Source organism: Carassius gibelio, chromosome B8 (genome assembly GCF_023724105.1).
Source record: "Carassius gibelio isolate Cgi1373 ecotype wild population from Czech Republic chromosome B8, carGib1.2-hapl.c, whole genome shotgun sequence".
Classification (NCBI taxonomy): domain Eukaryota; kingdom Metazoa; phylum Chordata; class Actinopteri; order Cypriniformes; family Cyprinidae; genus Carassius; species Carassius gibelio.
The window spans coordinates 7,874,213-7,896,231 of record NC_068403.1 but is presented as its reverse complement, the minus strand read 5'-3'; the positions used below and the strand labels follow the sequence as shown (position 1 = coordinate 7,896,231).

At 34.8% G+C, this 22,019-nt stretch overlaps 1 protein-coding gene across 2 annotated transcripts in view; it reads left to right on the top strand.

Annotated features, from left to right (window-relative positions):
- The window catches only part of kcnn1b (potassium intermediate/small conductance calcium-activated channel, subfamily N, member 1b), a 28,820-nt gene extending 9,850 nt beyond the window's left edge, over positions 1-18,970 (top strand). For both annotated transcript variants that reach the window (XM_052562588.1, XM_052562589.1), the window contains exons 3-9: positions 1,100-1,195; positions 1,994-2,412; positions 9,685-9,826; positions 10,136-10,246; positions 11,043-11,170; positions 15,775-15,844; positions 16,623-18,970. In XM_052562588.1, coding sequence (XP_052418548.1) covers positions 1,100-1,195; positions 1,994-2,412; positions 9,685-9,826; positions 10,136-10,246; positions 11,043-11,170; positions 15,775-15,844; positions 16,623-16,916 — 1,260 coding nt within the window. In that variant the 3' untranslated portion in view covers positions 16,917-18,970. The remainder of the gene's footprint in view (positions 1-1,099; positions 1,196-1,993; positions 2,413-9,684; positions 9,827-10,135; positions 10,247-11,042; positions 11,171-15,774; positions 15,845-16,622) is intronic.
- The last annotated feature ends 3,049 nt before the right edge of the window (positions 18,971-22,019 follow it).

Sequence of the window (22,019 nt, the reverse complement as noted above, 5' to 3'; positions counted from 1 at the left end):
AAACCAGAAGAGATGATTGTTTAGTTCCTCTTCTAGTCATGATTGTGTGTGGGGGAAAAAGGGACTGGACTGGACTTATGGGTATACTTTGTGTTATATCAGTATTGGCTACATCTCTTGGATTTAGTTAAGAACACAAGCTATGTTTCCCATCTGAAAGAAATCTTAGTCTGAACCAGCTGGTTAAAGTCTAGCTCAGGGATGCTCAACACCATTGCTGGAGATCTAATTACCTGCATAGTTCAGTTTCAGATCTGCTCAAAAACAACTGTCTGTAATTATGAAGTGCTGCTGAAGATCTTAATTGGCTGGTTCAGTCATATTTGATCAGGGTTGGAACTGAACTTTGCAGGAATGTAGTTCTCCAGGAACAGGATTGTGCACCTTTGGTCTAATTGGCTTGGAGCTCCTAGACTGACTTACTGAAAAGTGCCAAAATCCATCTATAACCAAACGGACCAGGTTAAGATGTAAACCTGGCCTGGTCTGTCGTCTGGTTATAGAGGGATTTTGGGCACTTTGCTGTTGGAGCTCCAGGCCAACTAGATCACCTTAAACCTGCTGTTTGACAGTTAAACTGTTGTTGTCTTCTTAGTATGAATTTAGCAGCATTTAGAAAATGCTTAAAATCCAGTTTGATAGTGGGACTGTGTGGTTTTGGTTACATACAACAATTAATAGTAACCACAAACCCTGTTTTTTACTCTTAAATCAAGTTCTTCTATTCCCAGTCTTGAAAGACTCCATAACTTGAAAATGCTAATGCTGACTGCTAAAAACTGAAATGCTATATAGAGGTAGCTTTCATGCATCAGAACTGCAAAGTTCAAACTCCTCAAACTGTTGTATGCTTCATCTAGCATGTTTGCAAGACTCTTACCCACAGTAGCCAACAAAAAATGGTGTTTATCTGTCACTTATACATATATTTACTCTTATGGACGACACTTATCCACAAGCAACATGCAGTGCAGTAAAGGCATATGTTTTCTTAGTATGCATGTTCTCTGGGAATCAAGTGCACAAAAAACAATTGAGCTGCAGGAACATAAAAATGTAAACTAATGTCGCTGTTGTTGTTTTTTCAATGTCTCTGCAGGAATCCTCATATTCATTTGCACTGAAATGCCTTATTAGCCTCTCCACTGTAATTCTGCTCTGTCTGATCATTATGTACCACGCACGAGAGATTCAGGTAAGAAGCAGACTCAGCTTCGGAAGCCATAAACAAGAACAGAGACTGAGACACAAGCCTAAAAGATTACAGAGGAAGCACTTATGCCAAAGCCTAATGACTTATAGTAGCAGCAGAATGAAAACTTGCCCTGCATTCAGTGTCTGTGCTTTTTTTTTTACCTATCCATTAAGAGGTCTTTATAGAGAAGACACTGATTTTGATTAATGATGGTATTACAAGTGGAGCTTATGGCAAATAGGAGATATAATTTAATACAGGCCTGTCAATCAGTTGCTTTGTAAGCAATATTTAATAACTTGGAACATCAGATGATGGTCAGATTACTTGAATGAATGACCAATTAAAAAAACCCTTTATTCCTGATTGCAGGTTGTGTACATTTGCATTCGTTGAAACAAAAGAGAAGAAATCCCTATTATAGTCATAATACTAAAACCACAGAGAATGCTTTCAGATAATATATTCTTTATATTGTGTTATGTCAGTTTATATATTATTTATGTATCTGTATACTGTATGTATTTGTGTGTGTGTGTGTGTGTGTGTATACACATACAGACATATATATTTTATGACATTTTAAATTTACATTTATTTGTTTATATATTTTTGTAATTATTATATCATGATATATTCTAGTACTTATTATGTAACATAAGTTTAGACCATTAAATAACATCTTAACGTGTTTAAAACGAGGTGAATATACCTGATAGAACTGTATAGTTTGTGTGTGTGTGTATATGTGTGCTCCCTTCAATGCCTTTAAATTTGTTGTTTCTGTCTAACGTTTAGCTCTTTATGGTTGACAATGGAGCAGATGACTGGCGGATAGCCATGACGTACGAGCGTATCCTGTTCATCGTTTTGGAGCTGCTAGTGTGTGCCATCCACCCCATTCCAGGTCATTACGTCTTCACCTGGACCGCCCGCCTGGCCTTCACCTACACCCCGTCTGTGGCGGATGCAGATGTGGACATCATCCTCTCCATCCCCATGTTCCTGCGGCTGTATCTGATTGGCCGGGTCATGCTCCTGCACAGTAAGCTCTTTACGGACGCCTCGTCACGCAGTATCGGAGCCCTCAATAAGATCAACTTTAACACACGCTTTGTCATGAAGACTTTGATGACTATCTGCCCAGGCACAGTCCTGCTGGTTTTCAGTATATCATCATGGATCATTGCTGCCTGGACTGTGCACGTCTGTGAGAGGTGAGATAAACGTTTAATTTCTGAAGAAACACTGTCTGAGCCTGGAGTAGTTAGTTCTGGGCCAATAAATCGATGCATCGCGAATCGAGAAATTATTCAGCATCGATTCTGAGATTTTCCGAATGCATCGCGATTCTTTCTTGAACCGATTCTGAGATTAGTTTTGAACAGCAGATGGCACTGCATGCTTTAGAAACACCCGTACTCTGCTCGTTTCCAAATCATTACACATACTTGATCCTAAAATAATCATTCATAAAATTCATAAAGGTTGAATCGAATTACAAAGGTGTTCACAGTGGGCTGTGTTAACATTAATCTTTCTGCATTCTAAGATGAAGTGAAATTACATGACTCAGCCAAAAGCACAAGCACTCTTTAGCACTCTTCTTTATGAGCATTTGAGTGTGCAAATAAAAACTAGATTAGCGCGCCATCTGCTGTTAAAATCTAAGCTCAAAATCGATTCCAGAGGAATCGCGATGCATTCTTAAAGAGCACCTATTATGGCATTTAAAATGTTCCAAATATTGTTTTAGAAGTCCCCAACAACAGTTTTGCATGCATGCAATGACAAAAAAGACTTTAGTTTTCTTATAATATGCATTTATTTTTACCTGTTTTGACAGCGATTCTCAAATGATTCGTTTAGTGATTCACTTTTCAAAATCCCGCCTTTATGTGATGTTAGCGAGTATAGCCCAGAGTTCATATTGTAAAAGCACAATCAGTCTTTGTTTGCGTTAACTCGATGCATAAATAAAACTTTTTTACCAAAACAATTGCTTTAACATTACGTTACTACGAGGTATGACTCTATTCTTAAAGAAAACTCAGAAAACAACGACAAACAATTCATAGATCTCAATACAATTGTCACTGAAGACCTAGAAGCTAAACGGTGCTTACACAACAAACCAAACAATTATTAAGCATGCTACATAAAACAAAACATAAAAGCAACAATTATTAATAACACTTACAGGTTGTGATACGGAGGAGGAAGCTGATGCAAATACACTTGGAACTGAACCTTCCTTCAATATCAGCCGGCTGGCGAGTCCAAATTTGATTGCATTTAAGTTGGTAAAGCAATCGTCTTCAAAATGGCGTGAAGCACAAGGCTCGGACTATACTTCTGTGGTACAGTTGTATTTATGAATTGTAGCCACTTAGTCTTCAAATGCTCATCCTTGGGCAGATGAAAAAAGTTTGCTTTTGAGTCGCACTTCAGAATACAGCGTCTCGTCGCCATGATGTTTTCTAGTTTTCACTGGCGTCTTTGAGCGCAATAAGTGGGCGTATCGTATTCAAATAACTTGACAAGTTGACGTCATCTAGTCAGAGAAAAAGCTTCGGTCTTCTAACGATTCATAAAAATGACTCTTACTTTTGAAAGACAATAACTTTATATACGGTGCACTTTCATATTTAAAACTTTGCAGGATGTTTTTGTTCACTTAGATCTATGTTACACACTACATGAAAGGTACATTTAAAAATTCCATGATAGGTGCTCTTTAAAATCTAAAAATCAATCAACAAATCGATTCTGCATCATTTTATCATCCCAGTAAAGGAATATTCCACTAAAAATGAACTCCCCTTTTTCCTTCTACAATGAAAAAAACGATTTGGGGAAAACTTCACCGTGAGGTCCCAATTGTAAACAGTAGTTAACTACACTAGTTAACATTAACTGACAATGAAAAATACTTCTAAAGCATTTATTAATCTTAGTTCATGTTGATTTCAACATTTGCTTATATATTTTTAAAATCAAAAGTTGTGTCAATTAATATTTTATTGACTTGAGCTAACATGGACAACAGCCCAGAGTCGATCAGATGATATATTTAAAGGGATTCGTCAATTTTTTTTTTAACTTTAATAGCTATTGTGAGTAGGACTATTTCTTCCGCATCTTATCCAATGCCTCTTTTGCTTTTTCCAAAACATCATTTTAAAGCTGGTAATGGAGGCTTGAGCCATGATAGCATTCTAATGCAGTTATTAATGAAGTTATTAGAAAGAGAGAAAGAGAGAGAGCTTGTGTGAATTTGGCTAACGTTACCTCTGTGAGTCTCTAACCAGTGCTGTTATTACCTTTAAGTTGCTACACTATATAGGATTACTGATAAAATCGCCAGGGCAGCGGTGACAACACCTTTTTGTGCAAACTGCACGACCATTATTACAGTTAACTATGTGAAGTGATATGGAACTGTTATGTGGTCAGGAGAGCTGCCTGGAACTATGTTTGCCGTGAGTTTCCCAGAAAATAATTGCACACCTCAGAACGTTCATCAGCCAATCAGATTCAAGCATTCAATGGCCCCATAGTATAATGTTAATTATTGCATTAAATATAGTTAACAATTGGAACTTTACTGTAAAGTGCTACAGATTTTCTTTCTTTCTTTTTTTCTTTTGAAATCGCAAAGATTATTGGAGTAGTTTTTACAAGAAATTCTATATCAGTCTTACTACTTTAACATTTCATGTTTAATTTATTGTTTTACTTGCCATCTCTTAAAAATTGCTGGTAAATGTCTCAATCAAAATGTATATAAAAAAAAAAGTAAATGGGTAAAATTTGTTTCTAAATAAATCCTACACCATATTTTTTAGTGTGTGGAAACAATGTGCCATATTTTAACGATCTAAACACAAAGTGTAAAGCGTTGGTGCAGGTGCACTCGGGGCGTGTCCAAATCCACTTTTGCTATTTTAACGGCGGAAAAACGGTCTGTGCGCCGGGACGCATTTTGGAATGGGTTGTCCCTATTCTCTTAATAAGTAATGGGCGTAACGTTCAATAAACCAATCAGAGTGTCATCTCCCATTCCCTTTAAGAGCGAGATGCGTTCGCGCCATAGCGAAATTTGTTGGCGGAAAAGCTGAAAGCTTCTCAAGCAAAGAAACCGATCTGCTCGTTTTCTACCAATGTTCTACCAACGTGCTCTTTAAATAACAAAAAAATATTGTGCCATTGACTTTAGACTTTAGACCAGGTTTGAGTTGGTCTATGGCGCAGTCTATTTTCAGCTCCTTATAATAGCAATGCGCCAGAACACACCTCTTTTTTAGACCAGGATGCTCAGGGGCGCACAAATGGGCGCAAATGCATTTGCTTCTTAAATGACATGGCGCTGGACAGAAAAATGCAAACGGCGCTGGACTGAAACTAGCTAACACACTTGCCTTGAGTCGCATTGCGCCGGGTGTATGATAGGGCCCAATATGTGAAGTTCTGATGAAAAATCTCTGAAAATATCTCTTTTTCATATATTGTAAGTGAATGAGGCCGTCAAATGACAAAAGAAGCGCCATTAAAGTGCCTCATTTCACTCATGTACTATTTTCATGTCTTGTGAAGTCTTTCAATAAGTTGAGTGATGAACAGATCAAAATTATAACCTAGAGCCAAAAAGCTGACAGGCTGTTTTTGTCCCCATTTACTTTTATTATATTAAAACGAGAACTCTGGATATGCTTCCACAGAAAAGAGAACATCTAATGGGTTCAAAAAAAAATTTTAATAATGAAAGATTTTTCTTTTTTGAGTAAATAATTCCTTTATGTAGTTCTTTCCTTCCAACGCAGTTGGTCAATGTTGTTGCTTTTAAATGTGATATCAGTGGCAAGCAGATGTGTGCGTGTTTCATTATTCATGGTTCTGTTCTATGTTTCTCCCACATGGCTGCTTCTGGATAGGGGTCCAAAGTGAGTCTGTGATCTGCAAGGAAAAACTATCACATGGCTCTGAGCTTCTCTTCATCTCTCTTGATGAGCTATACTGGCAAAATGGCAAATTGCTGGTATCCTGGAAATCCCAAATTCTGTTTATATCCAAATTCAGTTCCATGTGTTTCTCCTTTAAATTGTCTGTCATCTTATAACCTCTGATAAAGAGTGGTCTTAGCATTGGGTAAATGCATTTTTGAGTCATTCTTTGGATTTTGGGATTTTCACACCGATGACGCCATGTGTCAACATGGTGGTCATCATGTTCATGGCAGCCTGTTCTTTTCCTAAAGCGCTGTCAAATATTTGACCATTTCTGGTGCTCTAAAGTGCTATTCTTACCAAGATAGCATCTTGACCTAGACCTCGGGGGAGAGTAAAGGATCCAGTATGTTGTAATGACCCATAAACATAGAGAGAGCAGCACAGCTATGCTAATCAGGTCATCCTGAGCCCTTTAGCCAGGTTCTGCGCCCACTACTTACCCATTAGACTATATGTCCTACGTCATCCACCTGCTATTTCTTCACTGCACTGCACCACAACAATTGTATAGTGTACAGTATATATGGGTTTTCTTCAACTACGTCCACATTTAACCCTGACTTATAGAATACAGAGTTTAATTTGTGTACTAACAAAGTTTAAATAAATGCATCACGGGAAAATTGCAGTTTTTTCTTTTTTCACCATAGAGTTTAATAACATTCTATTCTAAAAATTTTTCCCCACACAAAATTACAGCATCTTTGTGTTGATTAGTGATATTTTTCTTTGTTTCACTAAGGTACATTTTTGTCAGTTGGTCATGATCCGTAGGACTGGTACACACACACACACACACACATATATAAATATTTATTTACACACATTAACAAAATAATAATAAAATAGAAATATGAAAACTGTTAAATAATAGATATTGACATATGAAAAATGACATATGTTTGATTATAGATTTGAAAATGCAATATTTTTATTTTTTTCAGATTTTATGACTTGAAAATAATTATTTAAATTATTTAAATAATCTTAAAATGAACCTGAAGTACACAATCACCCCTTTAATTATCTTTTTCTTTTTGCACTTTAATTTCTCACACTTTCTTTCCTCAATATTTAAAGCATGGTTGTGTTAGTGATTTTTATTTGTAAAGTAAAAACTTTATCAGTTGGTCATGATGCAAATAATGCTGCAACTGCAGACTGGCATATTTTTACATTAAATAACAGTTTTTTTTTTTTTTTTTTTTTATGTATTTTTTTTAATTCCATTAACTTTTTAATTGTGTATTTAAAAACTCTTACAAAATGGTCCGCAATTGTTGAAACACCCATATATTGAATGAAGTTTATTTTTCTTGCCCCATTTTTCTTGATTTAAGAATAAATCTAACAAAATGTGTGTGGTTTAAACAGTGTGTTTGTTTTTCAGATAAATTTATCTCGTTATCTACTAAAAGACCGATTTAGAAAAAAAAAATCCAGTGTGGTTGAGGAAAAAGTGTTGAGGACACCAACTAAGCTAATGTGCTAGTCAGGTGTCATGCTAGCTTGTTATTTTTCTGTATTCTCATGCCTTGTGTAAGAGTTACAGTGGATGAATCTATCAGAGGAAGGGAGAGGTGCTTTATCAGCACCTTAAGAACCCTTTGCTTCACCCCTAAATGGCCACAGCTACTTCTTCACTTTAAATCATTTGTCGGCAGGCTAGTCGACTGGCCTCATTTAATAGCACTCAAGCTAATGAGTTCTCAGTTAAATTCATGGGCATAGAAGCTGGACGCTCACTGATAGATTAATTTGAACATTAATGTAGAGTTACTCCGTAGTCAGCACATGGGCATATTGTTCATGCTGATTGAACATGGATTTGAGGCCAAGAGAAGACCTTGTTCTGAAACTGACATCTTCATCATTTAATTGTTTTATTTTTTCCATTTTGTGTTTGGAGTGAGTGTTTCTGGAACTGAGTGGATCATTTTGTTATGAATGCTGGAAGAATCAACATAGATGGTATGCTGTTCCCTTAACAGAAATTTGCAAGGGTAACCTCCAAAAGTGTCTTTTACCTAAAAATACCAAGTAAACAACAGATGTATTCTAGTAGTTATTGTAGTAACTGGCAGTTACCGTAGTAAATTTCTGTATGGGTCCAATCTATGTTTAAGATTCTGTGAGTATGTGCAAGTGAAGCTCTTTGAAGTTTTCTGATTTGAGATAATGCTAAAGTGACTTGGTTGAAATCGACTGCCTGAATGCTCTTATGTGCCCCATATTGACCGAGCAGTGCATCATCTGAGTTCATGGCAGCTTTGGATTTGGTTACACTGCCAGCATGTTTTTACCCTTTTTATGCTCGTGTAATGGACTGTGACTCCCACAATAGTTTTACAGAGATGCATTCTCCACACCAGACTGAACTAGAACACTGGGGAACAAGAGCAAGCCATCTAATAGGCCCTGGCTGCCCTCTCGTTCATACGAGCAGAATATGGACAGCACTTCTCTGAAATTACGTATACAAAGGCACCTTGATTTATATTTGGGCTGTCCACCTTTTTATCCAGTGCGGTCAGGCCTGAATATTGATGTATGCTGCTGCATTTAAAACTTGATATTGCACTTTAGGTCGCCTTTAAGATTACCCTTCAAATGTAATTGGGCTTCTTAAAGACCACTAATGCAAAGTGTTCCTGTATATTTGAGCTGTGCAACACTGTCAATGTGCAGTGCTGCTCAAATTTCAAAGGGACTGTTTGTATTTACAGGTGCGCCCCAAATAGCGTACCTATGCACTATTCTATGATGTTTTGTAGTATAAATAGTGTGAATAGTGCGTTCACACTGAAAAGAACAGCTTTAATTACAGAATGAAGGGGAAGGGGCTATCAAACTCCGATTACGAATGACAAAATAACCTTATATAATTCATACACTACATGGTTGAGTACATAGTGCATAAGTACATAGTGCACGAGTGCATAGTGTATAGTGCGTCATTTGGGACGCAGCTTAAATGTTGTAACTATAATATGGGTATATATATGTAATTAATTAATTTCGATTATAGCCTAAACTGATATACAAGATGCACATGTATTTTTTTACATTTTATTTTATGTAAACTTAACTTTTATTATATGTAATGTTTTATCTTTATTTCACATTGTTGAAATTATAGACCGTAAATAATTTAAGTCATTCATTCATTTTCATTTGAACCTGAACTGAGGTAAAAGAATCAATTCAATTATTTTGCTTTAGTCAACATAAATGTAGCTAAATTGTTTTAAAAATGTAAATAAAGTTAATTAATTTGGATTTTAACCTGAATCTAAAATAAAGTTTTTTTTTTCTTTATTTCTCATAATTCATATTAATTAAAAAAAATTTTTTTTTACAAACTCGTACTTGGGGCACCTTTTGAAGACTTTTCTTTTTCGAAAATGTATCCTGTAGGGTATTGATTAGCCCTTCTTATCAAATGAATCCCAGTATTTTCTTGTGATTTTATCTCATCAGATACCATGATAAAATAGAAGTCACCAGTAACTTCTTGGGAGCCATGTGGCTGATCTCCATTACCTTCCTGTCTATTGGTTATGGAGACATGGTGCCTCACACATACTGTGGGAAAGGAGTGTGTCTCCTTACTGGAATCATGGTGCGTCTATCTTTAACCCTACTAATAATGTACAAATGATACACAAGTCTTACATTTAAGTTTATCTGCATATATTTTTACAGTTATTAGTGTCCACTCTGCCATAACATCATCAGGCCATAAAGTCATTTTGTAGAGGAACTGTATATAAAAATTTAATTTTTGAGATATTTACACCCTTGTGAGTTTATCCGCATATTTTTTTTACAGTAATTAATGCCCACTCAGCCATAACTGTGAAGCCATTTTATAGAGGAACTGCATTTAAAAAGTGATTTTGCTATGATTTGTGTTTGTGTGTATTCTCAGGGGGCTGGTTGCACTGCCCTAGTGGTGGCTGTCGTAGCCAGGAAGCTAGAGCTCACCAAGGCTGAAAAGCATGTCCATAACTTTATGATGGACACTCAACTCTGCAAAAGAGTGAGCATGTTTTAATATACAGAATTGTAGCTAAGTGAAAACGAAGTAAGTATGAAATAAGTGTTAAAAAGAGCAGTCAAACTCGCTGCACTTTGAGTCAAATGTTGAGGCTGCATAAGCTGTGGAAACTAGCCAACATTCCCTTGATGAGATCATTTTCTAGACAAAACCTGGCAAGCACATCTCACCCATATCGCTAATTCACCAGAACCTTCCAGAGTCTACAACTACAGTAGTAGCACTTAATGCTGTATTTCAAGAGCATTCACTTTGAATTTTTTTTATGGTGTAATGAGTTACCAAACATACTGTACGTCTTTCTGTCTGCACTAGCTGTAGTGATGTTTTAAAGGGATATTTCACCCAAAAATTAAAATTCTGTCATTAATTACTCACCTCCATGTTGTTCCAAACCCGTAAGACCTTTGTTTATCCTTCTTTAGAACACAAATGAAGAAATTTTTGATGAAATCTGAAAACTTTCTGACCCTGCATAGACAGCAACACAATTGACACTTTCAAGACCCATAACGGTAGTAAGGACATCATTAAAATGGTTCATGTGATGTCAGTGGTTCAACTAAGAAAACCAAAATATTGACTTCATTCAACATTTTCTTCATGTCAGTTGCATTGTTGTCTATGGAGGGTCAGAAAGCTCTCGAGTTTCATCAAAAAATATCTTGATTCACGTGAGGGTGAGTAATTAATGACAGAATTTTCATTTTTGGGCAAACTGTCCCTTCAAGATTAATATTTAATGTAAGTTTCTTATCTGGACTTCGTTTGTTCACAGGTGAAAAACACGGCTGCTAATGTACTCAGGGAAACATGGCTAATCTACAAACACACAAAGCTTGTGAAAAAGATTGACCATGCCAAGGTCCGGAAACATCAGCGCAAGTTTCTGCAGGCCATTCACCAGTACGTAATTTTGCAACATTTAATCTTTGTCATCTCCCTTTTGCAGTGTGTGCTGTCTGCATTTGTGTTTTATATGAGATGAGATATAAATCTACATTTTATGGTGCTTAAAACTGGATTTAGTTCAAGGTCTCGCTTTCCAATTTAGGGAATCTACTCACATAAAGTTTTTTATATGGAGTTTTGAAACGGAATTGAACCTTTTAGACTGAATAGACTCATCCTCATATTTCCTTTCTAAATAATGTTAGGATCTTGTTTTAACTGTCAGATCATGGAATGAAATCTTGATGCTGATGATGCCGAAAGCAAAAGAAGTTTGGGACACAAATAGTATATCAGAAAAATTGTTGTGCATACATGACTGAATGCGCTTTTTGGTTAAGAATGACTTGGTGAGATGTATACTTAAGTAAAAAAAATAATAATCTAGATTTTTCTCACAGTATCAGTCCAGTGCTTAATAGTGCATAATACTGGCAAAGAAGAAGAGAGAACCCATTCACTGCTGTTAATTAATTATTTCTTTGTTCTTTATTGCTCACTGTCTATTTGTTTACTTAATTGAGATATACTCAAAGGCTAAATGCCATTGCTTTCATTTAATTTGTTTATATTTATATGAATATTTCACTTCAAAAATAAAAGAGTGTGTTTCATAGCATATTAGTTAATGCTTTGAAACTTTTATGAAGCACAATGAAATTACTTTGGTATTGTGACATCCCTAGTGTAGACAGTAACCCGGATGCATGATAGAGAAGTTGTTTTTTATATATGCTGTTCAGTATTATGAAAAAATGACATGACAAAAATGTTGCTAAATGGTCTGGCGATGCAAATCGAATTAGTTTCTTTTAAGTCAGTCATAAAAGTTTGAAAGTCTTTTGGTGTGGTGTGCAACTTGAGGTTTTTAAAAAAATGTATTCTGTGTTCCATTTGTTTTGCCTTAAATCACTGCAGAGCTCAGAAGTAAGTCATGTCTTCTCTTTTTCCTTACCATTGGAACCCTTTTTCATTTTCAGAAGTCTTATTCAGCAATATCAACCAACATGATGAACATTGAAAACATTTGAAGCTGGGCCCCATTTTTATTTAGCTTTGATATCCATTAATGGCGTTTGGATGAATTGCATTTAAATGGTTTACTAACCTGATAAGGTACTTCGAGGGAAAAGTTCTTCACATCATCTCAGCTTCAAATTTATCAGATGCCACAATATCAGAAATTCATGCATCTAGCCTGTACCAGATTTCCACAGAACCTCGCACTGCACTTTTAGTCTTTTAGAGTCTTTTAGTCGTACCACTGTGTACAATCTGCTGGTCTGCAGTGTTTTCTTGCAAACACAAATCTATTGCAAATCATTCTTATGGAGATACTTTCAGAGAAATACCGAAAGTGAATGTTATTAGACTGCATGGGAAGTTTAGACACAAACTTCAGCATTTAGTACTCATTTCCTTTCCCTTGGTAGGTTCGCTTTAAAAAGGGACAAATCACCAACGAAAATAAAATAAATCAATTTTGTCATTTACTCAACATTGTGTTGTTCCAAATCCATATGACATCTTTAATTCAACAGTTTTTTTTTTTTTTTTTTTGTCAAGAACGTGAACGTTTATGAGAAAAATACTGATGTTTAATTAGTGAATTGTTCATTTTAATCAGACTGAATTGAGTTGAATGAACTGGTTGACCATTTAATAAGTTAAAGTGAATATAAATCGTTAAATTAAAAACTAGCTACATTTTATATTGACAAACAAAATTAACTGGACAAAAATCCTCAAAGAAATAATTTATGTACCTCAGTTCAAGTATTTATTTACATTTATTTAAAAAGGTAATTATTATTTAATAATAATACTGCATAATATTTTCTGCATTTACCTTCATAATCAAAATTAACAACAAAAAACTCAGGACTATATCTCAATTCAAGTTAAAATCTGATTTTTTTTTTTAATTATTAATATTTTTTTATTAAATTATTAATATTATTTGTTTTTTAAATATACAATCATAAATAAAAATGTTTTTTGTAACTCAGTTCAAAATTAATATAAAATTTATAAAAATTTATACATTTCTAAAATTTAAATAACTGGAATAAATACATTAGTAGCTTCGTGTCCACATGAAAAAGCGTGACCAGTGCATTATACAGGTGTTTCATTTTGTGTTCCACAGAAGAAAGTCAGTCTCATGTAGTTTTGGAACAACATCAGGCTTATTAACTGTTGAAGAGAATTAAACTAATCCTTTAAGTGCTGTAACATTTTCTGGCCATGTTATAGGTTCTCTGATGTGAATCGCCAGTCCTGCCTCTGTTTGGCATGCGGTCAAAGTGAAAGCGCAACTGCTGAGCACAACAATTCATTTATAATGTATCTGGCCTACACTTTTACGAGACCACGTAGACATTCCCTTGCCTAATGCAAACAATCATAAATTCTATAAATATCTGCACATGAAATGCTTCATAAACTCAACAAATCGGCCTGTGTTCTGGAGAAGGTAACCGTTGCATCTGGAGTGCAGGGAACTATGGAGGTCTGGGTACAGAAACAAACAGACCAATTTTGGCCCTCCCAAAATTGAGAGTTCATCTTTGAAACAGTTCAAGCACATGTGAAAGAGTACAAAGTGTCCACCTTTTATTTTCCATAAAGCTTGCACACTTGAGTTTTTTCACACTTGTTTTTTGTTTTTCGATGGGAGGGGGAGAGTTTGGGTCAAATGGCTGGTTGGGGTTGGTTTAGGTTGCTTGGATAACTTTGGAGAAGACCGTATGTTTGAATAAGTCATAATGCTATGTTTATATTCTGCATGTGAGTATCATTAACAAGCATTTTTCTCAAGAAATTGTTGTAAGATCTGCCAAAATTCCTTGTTCTACTGTTACAAAACTCTCATCGACATCTCCCCTTTCCTTTCCGGGTTTTGTTTGAGCCTTCCTATAATGGAAAGCCCAGTTATGTGTATCTAGAGAGATTCTGGTGTTTGCTTTCTGTATTCATTAGGCTCTGACATTAGGGTAATGCTAATGCATCACTGCTAGCACATCTGTCATTACCATGGAGCACAAACCATGTGTCCACCCATTCTGTGTCTTTATCAGTTCATCTGTTTCCACGTAACACCGGCTCCAGTCTGACACAATATCATGAAAGTTTTCTGCTACATCCTATTGAGTTTCAGTGTATGCCATCACACTGTTGACAAAGTGTTTAGGGTGTGCTTCCACACATTTTACAGCGATCTTGCTACAATAAAGCTTTTTATGACAATTTGTAGGCCTGTCTGCCAGCTGCAAAAAAAAAAAAAAAAACACAATGGGTTTTTAAAATAGCAAATTATAGTTAATGGTTTATGATTTACAATTAAATTTGTCTGTGATTAACAAGCTTGTTTGACTTTCAGGTTTTGTTTGACAATATAAATTCAAACATGAATTCTGGGGCCAGTTGCATAAAATTTGCCTCTATGTTAAGTGTCTTAAAGACTAGTTTAACCAACTAGCAGTTAACCAAGGGGTAATCAGTCTTATATTTTGGATACAGCTTAGACTAATCTACATTTTAATGTAACTGAATTTTTACAATTTTGGTCTTAAAGAACAAAATTAATGTAAATTTTAAGACCAGTCTCAACCTTTTATGCAATCAGCCCCTGACCACAAGCATGAGAGTTTACATAAAAAAAATGTTCTGAATCAAGCCTTTAATATTAAATATAAATTTAAGCCTCTAAGTACCATCTGAAATTTAAAGGACCTGCACATTGCAATGAAAGTAAAATGACTCAACCTAAGCATAGGAGCTTGATAAAAATCCTAATTTTGGAGGAAATTTCACATGACACTTAGAGGCTTTTGCATCTGATCTTCTTCATGCATATATATATATATATATATATATATATATATATATATATATATATATAAAATGAATTGAATTAATTTGGGTTATAATGTATATACATGTAAATATAAATTAAAAAAATTCTACAAAATGAAAATAAACCAACAAAAATCTCAAACTAACGCGTTTTTAAAAATCTTTTTTTTATTGTTATTTTTTTTTTTACAGTATGTTTTTTTACAATATAATATCTAACTGCATTTCATTCCTGTCCATTACATTTTGTTGAGAGTTTCTAAATGCATCAGATCACCATCCAAAAAATTCTGCAGCACAGTTTCTTGACTTTGGGGGTACGGTATGCTTACAGAGTTTTAGGACAATGTCTCAATTGTTGTTCTTTTCGACCCCTTCTTTTTTATTTTACTTCCTGTGGCTGAATAAGTTTGCATGTCTGACTGAACCGAACTGGAATGTAAATGTTTGCATGTGGGCACATCATTTAATGGAAGAACACTATTTACCTCCTAGATTTTAGCCTAATTACCAAACTCTGTTTCTTCCTCTTCTCCCCTGCTCTTTCCGTTGACACTCCATCACAACCTCTTGCACTTGCTTTTGCACTCCTTACTCTGTAAACTCCTGCCTCCTTTGTATATCTTTGTGTCTTCTTTCCTTGTGGCCCATCTCTTTCTCTTTGCCTGTCCACCTGCTCCCTGGCTTATTTTTTTCCCCAGATTGCGAAGTGTGAAGATGGAGCAAAGAAAGCTGAATGATCAAGCAAATACACTGGTGGACTTAGCAAAGGTGTGGACAGTGTTCCTTATTGCTTGTAAACCTTAGTACATTTGAAGTACAGTACATGCAGGAAGATATATTGTAAATTTCCTACAGTAAATATATTAAAACTTAATTTTTGATTAGTAATTTTTTTTTTTTTTGCACCCTCAAATTCCAGATTTTCAAATAGTTGTATCTCGACCAAATATTGTCCTATCCTAATAATCCTTATTTAATCAGCTTTTAGATGATGTATAAATCTCAATTTCGAAAAAAAAATGACACTAGTTTTATGGTCCAGGGTCACATATTGCATTTTAAAACATGCAGGTATAAAACAGTTATTTTAAATTGTATTAATATTTCACAATATTTCTGTTTTGAACTGTATTTTTGATCAAGTAAATAGTCAAAGTAGTCATGGTGAGAAATCTTGCTGACCCCAAACTTTTGTTTGCTTGTATATACTTATTGAATACTTCATAAATTCAGGTAAATTGCACCATGCTCATTTCTAAAATAGTCTGTGAAATAGTATACAGAATGCAAGTGTGTCCGGACCAATATAAACAATGGGAATTTTATTTTATTTGGTTATTTGACAATATACTTGTGTAAATACATATTTTGTGTCTTTTAATTTGTAATATTGTATTTTAAATGTTATATGATTTTAAATATTTTGTTAAAATCTTTTTTTTTTTTTTTTTTTTGTAGTCAAAATATGCTTACTCTCCATGCAAGTGGACAACACAGGATTTGTGGAGTTTTTTGTGTGTACTAATTGTGCTTTTCACTTCTTCAGACACAGAATGTGATGTACGACCTTGTTGCAGAACTTCAGGAGCGCAGTGACGACCTAGAAAAGCGGATCGGTCACCTAGAGGCAAAACTGGACTCCATAAACAGCAGTCTGCAGGCTCTGCCTGGCCTGCTCTCAAAAGCCATACAGCAGCAACAGCACCACCTGCTGGACGGGCTGACCCAGCGTGGGTTCACGCGACCCTCCTCACAGACCTCCGAACGCTCCTGGGCGTCATCTGTGCACCGACGGAGAGCACCCTCTACTGCACCACACACGTCCTCTGATAGCGGCTAGCACGCTCTCACACACTCCAAACCATACTCTAAACCTACTACACACACACTCCAACACACCTCCGTCATCAACTAACACTGCTAAATATACTTTTAGTACTAAAACGTTAACAAGAATGACAACTCCAACACACTGGAATAAAATGTAATGAATTAACACATCATGGTAGAGATATGGTTTATGTTTAGCCATTGTATGGCTGTTTAAAGTTAGCTTTTTTGTAAAGCCCTTGTATAGTATGAACTGGATTCAGACTGCAGGGGGGTGGAATGGCTTTATACAGAGAGATATTGTTTGGAAACAGAATTCAATGGAGCTAAACCAAGGGAAACAAAGAGGACTGAGAAGGAAGGAAAAATGCGAGGGAGAGGAAGTCACCAGACAGGCAGTTATTACAGATATGAGCTTTTTTCTGAATACCTTACCATAATGCTACTACTTCTTACTGCAGTATATATTTGTATACAGTGTACAGTATGCAAGTTTTCTGTATCTATTAAAATGCCCTAGGACATTTGTTAGAGAACATTGCATTGAATACCATATCCCACAATGCAATATGTTCGACTTTTCTTTTTCAGCATTATTTTAAGCAGTATTTCATAGCATAAAACATTTTGACATTACAACAAAACAATTTTTTCCCCAAAATGTAATTAACCCTCATGTGGTCCTCGGTCATTTCAGACCAGAAACATATTATGTTTTGAAATGTTTGAATTTCAGAATGGTATAAAACTTGGTGACTTTTGTGGCACTTACAATATGAAAAAAAAAAACATAATTAAATGAAAATTCACATTTAGGATCTTTGCCAAAGTAAATGAATGGGAAATGCCAAAAATATGAACATACAGAGCTTTTTGGAGGGGATATAATCTCCAAATCATCATTGGGTTAAAATGCCATTAAACACTTTATTTGAGAATAATATGAAATATTCTTTCTAATAATTGTATTAATTATATAGATATAAATGAATAATTTAGAGGTAAATCTTGCTAAAAAATGCTAAATATTAAGGGATTAAACATTCAGTGTTATAAGATCACGTGGCGACAGCTACACATTTGCAAATGCAATGGAAGAAGTAGTACTGTAAACAGTATATACTGCACAGTATGAAGTAAGTACTACGCTGGTATTCTAATCCATTAAATAAAGGCTCATAGAATTGTTGTTAAATTGTCCAGCTCACAGAAGCTGGAGAAGGGCCTTTGGAAGACTGGTATATAAACAATTAGCCAGATATTAAGAAAAGAAAAAAAAAAACGGCAAAAAAGATTAAATGTATTATCAAATGGATATTTTTCAGACTAAAAATTTTAGCTAGTCGAATTCAGCTGATAAATGTTTCCACATTGCATATTTTCTTTATATTACACTGGCCACATTCAAGGTCTAATAAAATAATATGCATTCGATCTTTAGGAATAAACAATATTCAGCACACGTTTTCCACTAGCAGGTGTGAAAGGCTGTTTAGTGCTTTACAGGAGCTGAATAACATTAAACATGATTCCAGCAGAGCTTCCAAAGGTCTTTAAAGCTCGGGCAATCTGTAAGACAGTCTGGGGATGTGATGGGATGGGAATACTGTATCCTCCTCACGCCTTTCAATGCAAATGACGATGGAGCTGACCTATAGGATGATTTTCTCTTAATTTTCCCTTTCTTTTTTATTTTCTCTTCTCATTTTTTACAGAGATTCATTTTTTATTATTTACCTACATTTTTTATAGCTTGTAGAGGATATACAAAATGTTTCCGCAGAGTGGCAGCATATATGAGAACATGCATTCCTTGATCAAAGACTTCCAAAAGTTCACCTAAACAAAATGTGAAGCCCACACTTGGATATCATTACCACTATTGTATTAACCAGTTTGGTTCCCAGTTCTAGGTTTAGAATGAAAGCATCAAGATGTGATTGTCATTACGGGTTTGAAAAACAGCAAACTGCCTTTACTGTGTGTCTTTGGCCTTGTTGACCAAGCCGTAGCTGATCTACATAATGCTGGGCTCCAACATAAAGAAATAAATGAACAAATCAACTACCTGGTCACATTGTATTTTTATCAGTCGTGTATGCGTTGGACATGTTATCTACTTCTTAAATGGATTCTTCACTGGTTCAAATCCACTAACCTTTAACTTGGTCCATTTTTAGACAACAGCAGTAGTAATGACGCAGAATGTGGTGCACAACCTAAGAATAGCAGTCCCTGGATTACTCCCAGTTAACCATGTATTGAACATTTGTGTTGAAGAAAATGGACAGTATTTTTAGGCCACTCTGTACAAGGCCCTTTAAAGCCTGTAACACAAGTGCATTTATTTCTCTCAATGTTCACTCAACCATCTTTTCACTGCACTGCAGAGGAGCCACTGCTGAGCCAGTGATCTAATGCAAAATTTCTCCAAATCTGTTCTGTTGAAGGAGAAACTAATCTACATTTTGGATATTCTGACAGTTAATGTAGGCATATGTTACGTCACGCAAAATACAGTGAATAACATTGCGGTAATGGCCCTCTAACTGTACATTTTCTCTTATGTATGCAGTTTTGAAAGTTGATATATTCAGTAATTTCAAAGGAGTGGGTGCTGTGATCTGGATAAACTTGTCTCATCTCACCCTCATTGATATTCTTTCTTGTATTATGTCTTGTTTTAGTAATTGACTTTAGTGCTACAAAGCACTTTAGTGACATGCACAGCATGCATAAACATGATACATTTACAAAAAAAGTTACATGCAGATTAATAGCTATTTAGAATAAAGATCAGTTTCTCAAATGAATGTAAAATAACTATGGACACCTAAAGTGGTGTAATCTTACAGTAAAGAAATGAAAGATAAATATTTATAAAAATGAAAGAAAATAAAAAATAATTACTTTTCAGAAATTCAGAAATTGCTGCCTTTTGATGTGATTAAATTAATGCATCCAAAAGTTGAAAGTTTCAAAAATAACTCTATTTTTCTCCCTGCCTCTTTTACCCTCATTCAACTGACCTAATTTTTCTCTCTCAAAAATATAGGGAAGGCAAGGTAAGATTATTCTTTGTTTCAGGCTGCTAAACACAAAATAAACCTTGTGACAGCATTTTTTTTTTCATTTTATATGCAGTGAATGGTTGCATGTGGTGATATTACATTTAAAAAGGTATTCATCCCTTTCCACACCTGAGGTCCAGTCAACTGACGAAGCACTTTTTTTTTTTTTTTTTTACACACATTACACTTTAGTTTGCTGGTTCATCTTATCTCAACTTCCTCTATCTGTTCACACTTTCTCTGCCACAAAGCTGTTTTACACTGAAATTTTTCTGTCACAAAGTTGTTTTCCTCCAAAAGTGCTCTGTACTTTCATTGCATTAATATTTAAAGAAAGAAAGGGGGGGGGGGGGGAGCACTTTCTGCTTTGCCCCCTTGCTCGTCTCTACTCAACACTCCTCCCAGGTCCAGTAGCTTTGCTCAGTGAGTATTTATTAATATTTAAGAACCAAAACAAATAAACCTGGCACATTTTTCATGCCGGTTTGTTTTCCCCCTTGTCTAAGAGGGGACACTCTTAGTACCGCCAAGGGCACAGAAGTGATGTGAATAAATGGATTGATAAATTATTTATTACTTTATTTTTTACTTAAAAAATTGAGTGCTTTTTGTCCTTATAGAGGTAAAACACCACGATTGGTCATGTTGCTGTTACGCATCATCAAAAGATACTATTTTCAGAATCCCCATCTTATAAAAAAAAATAATTAAGAGTAAGAACAAAGAATCAGTTGTGTGATTTAAAAATATATATATATATATATATATATATATATATATATATATATATATACATACATTTTTTTGCCTAATTTTTTATTATTGTAAAGTGAGGTTAGAACTATAGCCTGATGCATAAACTAAAGCACCTATTTCAATTGCAAGTTCGTCATCTGTATTTTTCATAACTTTTTAAAGTCAAATTTAATCCAAAAAGTAAAACTGATTTCCCTAAATTAAATGCTAGTTGGTCAAACTACTGTAATTCTTATGACTGTCTTAACACAGTGCCTGTGCAACTTGCCCCTGCTGTCATTCTGACATTCAAATAACTATAAAAAAAAAAAGTTAAACTATAAAACTATAAAAATTAGGGCTTAAAGCATGGCCATTTACTTTTGTCCACGGATGGCCATGGTGAATATTTTAATAAATTGAATAAGAAAACTCGCGCCATGTTTAGTTCTCACCTTGTTTTATTCCCATGCCATTCTTTGATTGTACGCAAGACGGCGCTATTTAACAGCCGTATGCAAATGTACGCTTTAAAAATGTAATAGCCTAAATAAATTGCCATTAAGTATTTTGAAACCTGCATACTTCTAAACACCAAACGCATTCTGACTACACTTAAAAAACAAAGAACATGATTATTTACACACTGAAATAAATTAGTCGAATTATAATGAATTAGATTAAATTAGTCGAATAGTGTAGAAATAAAGAGCTAAGGATATGATGCATGCGAGTTATATTACTGAAAGTCAGTTTGATGTCATATTTATATTAGGCTACTACAACTTTTGATCTATTGGTAATATTATACCAATTTTTATAATTTTATCAACAGATAAATAATGTTCTAGTTTTAGTGTTAAATACATCCCATAACTTATTCCTTGATTGATGTTTTGTTTTTGTTTATATGCAAAAAAGAAAATACATCAAGAAACAGCACTGCATTGAAATATAATAACATAAAGGCAAAGGGAAAAAAAGAAAATATAACACCTCAGTCAGTAGCCTAAGAAAAATATCATCATAAGCTTTAAGAAACTTGTTGTTCTTATTGTTCTTAGAGATGTGCACTTGTTTTCCCAACACAGATGATGTCACTTCTTGTAGGGTGATGTCAACAAGGAATCACGAACAAATAATACCTGGAATATTTCTTAATAAATTAAATGTCTGTCTCTTTGTTTGTTTGTTTGTTTTTTCTTCCCCAAATTACCGTTTTGACGTAGGCTTTGTGATAAACACCTGCTGGATCCAAGATAGAGAAATGAACTAAAATACGTCCTTTGTTCACTTAATTGTGATGT